Below are 2259 nucleotides of genomic sequence, written 5' to 3' on the forward strand. Positions count from 1 at the left end.
GGGGGCCCAGACAGCCGCAGGGATTTGGGGATATCTGGCAGCCACTGCGTGCATGGTTGGTGGAGGGTGCCAGGGTGGGTTGGGGAGCCGTGCCGGCCGCCCCGGGAGCACTCCCAGCCCTGCAGGCAGGCTCCTGCCCACCTTGAACAGGTAAGTCTTGCCCTGGCAGTTGATGCGGGTGAAGGCTGCATCAATGGGGCCCTCGATGCCCCAGATGTCACTGATGAGCTTGGGGTAGCCGGGCCGCACGCTCGTCTCATCCAGCTCGTAGAAGTACTTCCCTGGGGAGAGAGGAGAGGTGGGAACAGCAAGAGGGACTGCAGCCACCGGCGCAGGGTGACGGCGCAGCAGCGTGTCCCATGTGCCTGGGAAAGGTCCCCAAGGTACCTCGGAAAGCATAAAGGGAACCGTTCTTCAGATCGGTGAAGGCATCAAAAGGTTTCCTGCTACACAGCTCCTCGGGCTCTTCCATGGGGTCCTGCGCCCCGAACCCATCCAGCGCAGTGCTGGGTACCTCCTCCACAGGCACCTCCATCAGCGTCTCCTCAGGGCTTGGCTTGGTCTCCCACGTGGGTTGCGCCGGCAACAGGGACGTGGGCAGTTCTGTGGGGGCTGCCTCGGTGCCCTCCACCGTGCTGAAGTCAACGGTGAGGTTGTAGTCGAGGTAGTCGTCCTCTGGCAAGGCGAACACGTCTCCCCGGGTCACTGCGGGAGGGAACAGGTTGGTACCCAGGAGCCCTGGGCGTCTCCCATGGGGTCTGGGTGCAGGAGCCGCTTGCTCCCAGGCAATACGGATTTGCACGGACCCCCAGGGCCCCATGCTGCGGGTAGCAGTGAGCTGGTTGCCGAAAACCCCTGGTGCTGCAGCACCCTGAGCACCAAATCCTGGCACTGACTTCACCCTACGGACATAGGTGCATGCAGAGCTGACCCAGCACGGACCCCTCCGAGCCCCCGTGGTGTCAAGCACCCGCAGCCACCCCAGTCGCCCCTGTCCCGGCTGGGAGGGCGGCCGCGGGGCCGGTACCTTTGGCTTTGCAGACGGTGGAGTAGTCGCTGCAGCAGCTCTGGTAGTACACACAGAGGGTGTCGCACTGGCACTTGTGCTGCGCATCAAAGCCATCATCACAGCGGCCCACGCAGGAGTCTGCAAGAGCCGACGGTCAGCGCAGGAGGAGTAATGCGGGGTGGGCAGCGGAGCTGGCGCCTCCCCCCCCCCAGCCCTAGGGGTGAAAGCAAACACGGGCACGGCCCAGATGGGGGGACCCCACCTCTCCATAGGTACCCCCATCCCCAGGGCTACAGCAGCACCTCTCCCCGCTCCCACCCCGCTGGGATGGGAGCCACGGACCAGGCTGTGCCAGGGTCCCAGCTCCACGGTGGCAGTCCAGCTGTAGGATGGCCAGGGATTTGCCCAGGCACCACTGATACCCGCGTGCTGCCTGCTTGCCTTCTCCCCATGCTGCGAGGTGTAGCCAGCGTGGCCAGCGGCCATGGCCACCACCTGGTCCCCTCCTCACCCTGCCTGTGTTCCCCAGCTCCTCCATCAGCCCAGGAGACGCACTCGCTCCATTCCCACCCTGGCTGCAAGCGGGAGGCACCCGGCGCGGGGCTGGCCGGCTCCGACTCACCTTCAGCAGCACGGGTGGTGGCAAGCAGGGCCAGCACGAGGGCAGGGAAGAGCAGCCTCATCCTGGGCGGCCGGGAGCGCAGCCCTCCTGTGACTGTGCGGGCTGGAGCGCGGCTGCAGCCGGGGCCCCGGCATCCACTGTTTGCTCAGCCTGCCCCAGCAGGAGAAAATAAACAGGCCAAGGTCAGAGCAGAGGGGAAAGGGGCAGAGACGCTCTCCCACCCAGCATCCCGCGCAGCACACGCCGAGCTGGGTGGATTTTGGGGGAACAGGGCTCCCCATGTGTGCAGACAGCTCCGAGAGCCGCTGGCCGTGCCTTTGCTGCCAGCGCCTTCCCGGCCGGGTTGCGGGTTGGGCACTGGTTCAGAGAGTGGGGGGGACAGCAGGCCAGAGCCAGGAACCAGTTTTGAGGTCCTGCCACACTTATTTCATAGCGAACCTCATGGTATGAAAGCTCCCAGCCTCCGTCTCAAGGGGAGGCCGTTTCCCAGTCCGGTCTCTGCAAGGCAAAAACCCTAACGAGAGGGGACAAGGGAGCGGTGCTCAGAGGGCAAAGGGAAAAGCCCTGGGCTTACGCTTGGCCAAAATGTCACTTTTGGAGGACTTGCTCTTGGGATTTCAGCTTTCTC

General features: G+C 64.9%; 1 protein-coding gene across 1 annotated transcript in view; it reads right to left on the reverse strand.

The window, feature by feature from the left end:
• The window catches only part of VTN (vitronectin), a 3466-nt gene extending 1759 nt beyond the window's left edge, over positions 1–1707 (reverse strand). Inside the window, exons 1-4 of the mRNA XM_009278296.2 lie at positions 1632–1707; positions 1028–1147; positions 388–705; positions 138–281 (exon numbers count right to left, since the gene is read on the reverse strand). Coding sequence (XP_009276571.1) covers positions 138–281; positions 388–705; positions 1028–1147; positions 1632–1692 — 643 coding nt within the window. The 5' untranslated portion in view covers positions 1693–1707. The remainder of the gene's footprint in view (positions 1–137; positions 282–387; positions 706–1027; positions 1148–1631) is intronic.
• Between the last annotated feature and the right edge of the window lie 552 nt (positions 1708–2259).

Source organism: Aptenodytes forsteri, unplaced genomic scaffold (assembly GCF_000699145.1).
Source record: "Aptenodytes forsteri isolate BGI_AS27 unplaced genomic scaffold, ASM69914v1 Scaffold66, whole genome shotgun sequence".
Taxonomy (NCBI): domain Eukaryota; kingdom Metazoa; phylum Chordata; class Aves; order Sphenisciformes; family Spheniscidae; genus Aptenodytes; species Aptenodytes forsteri.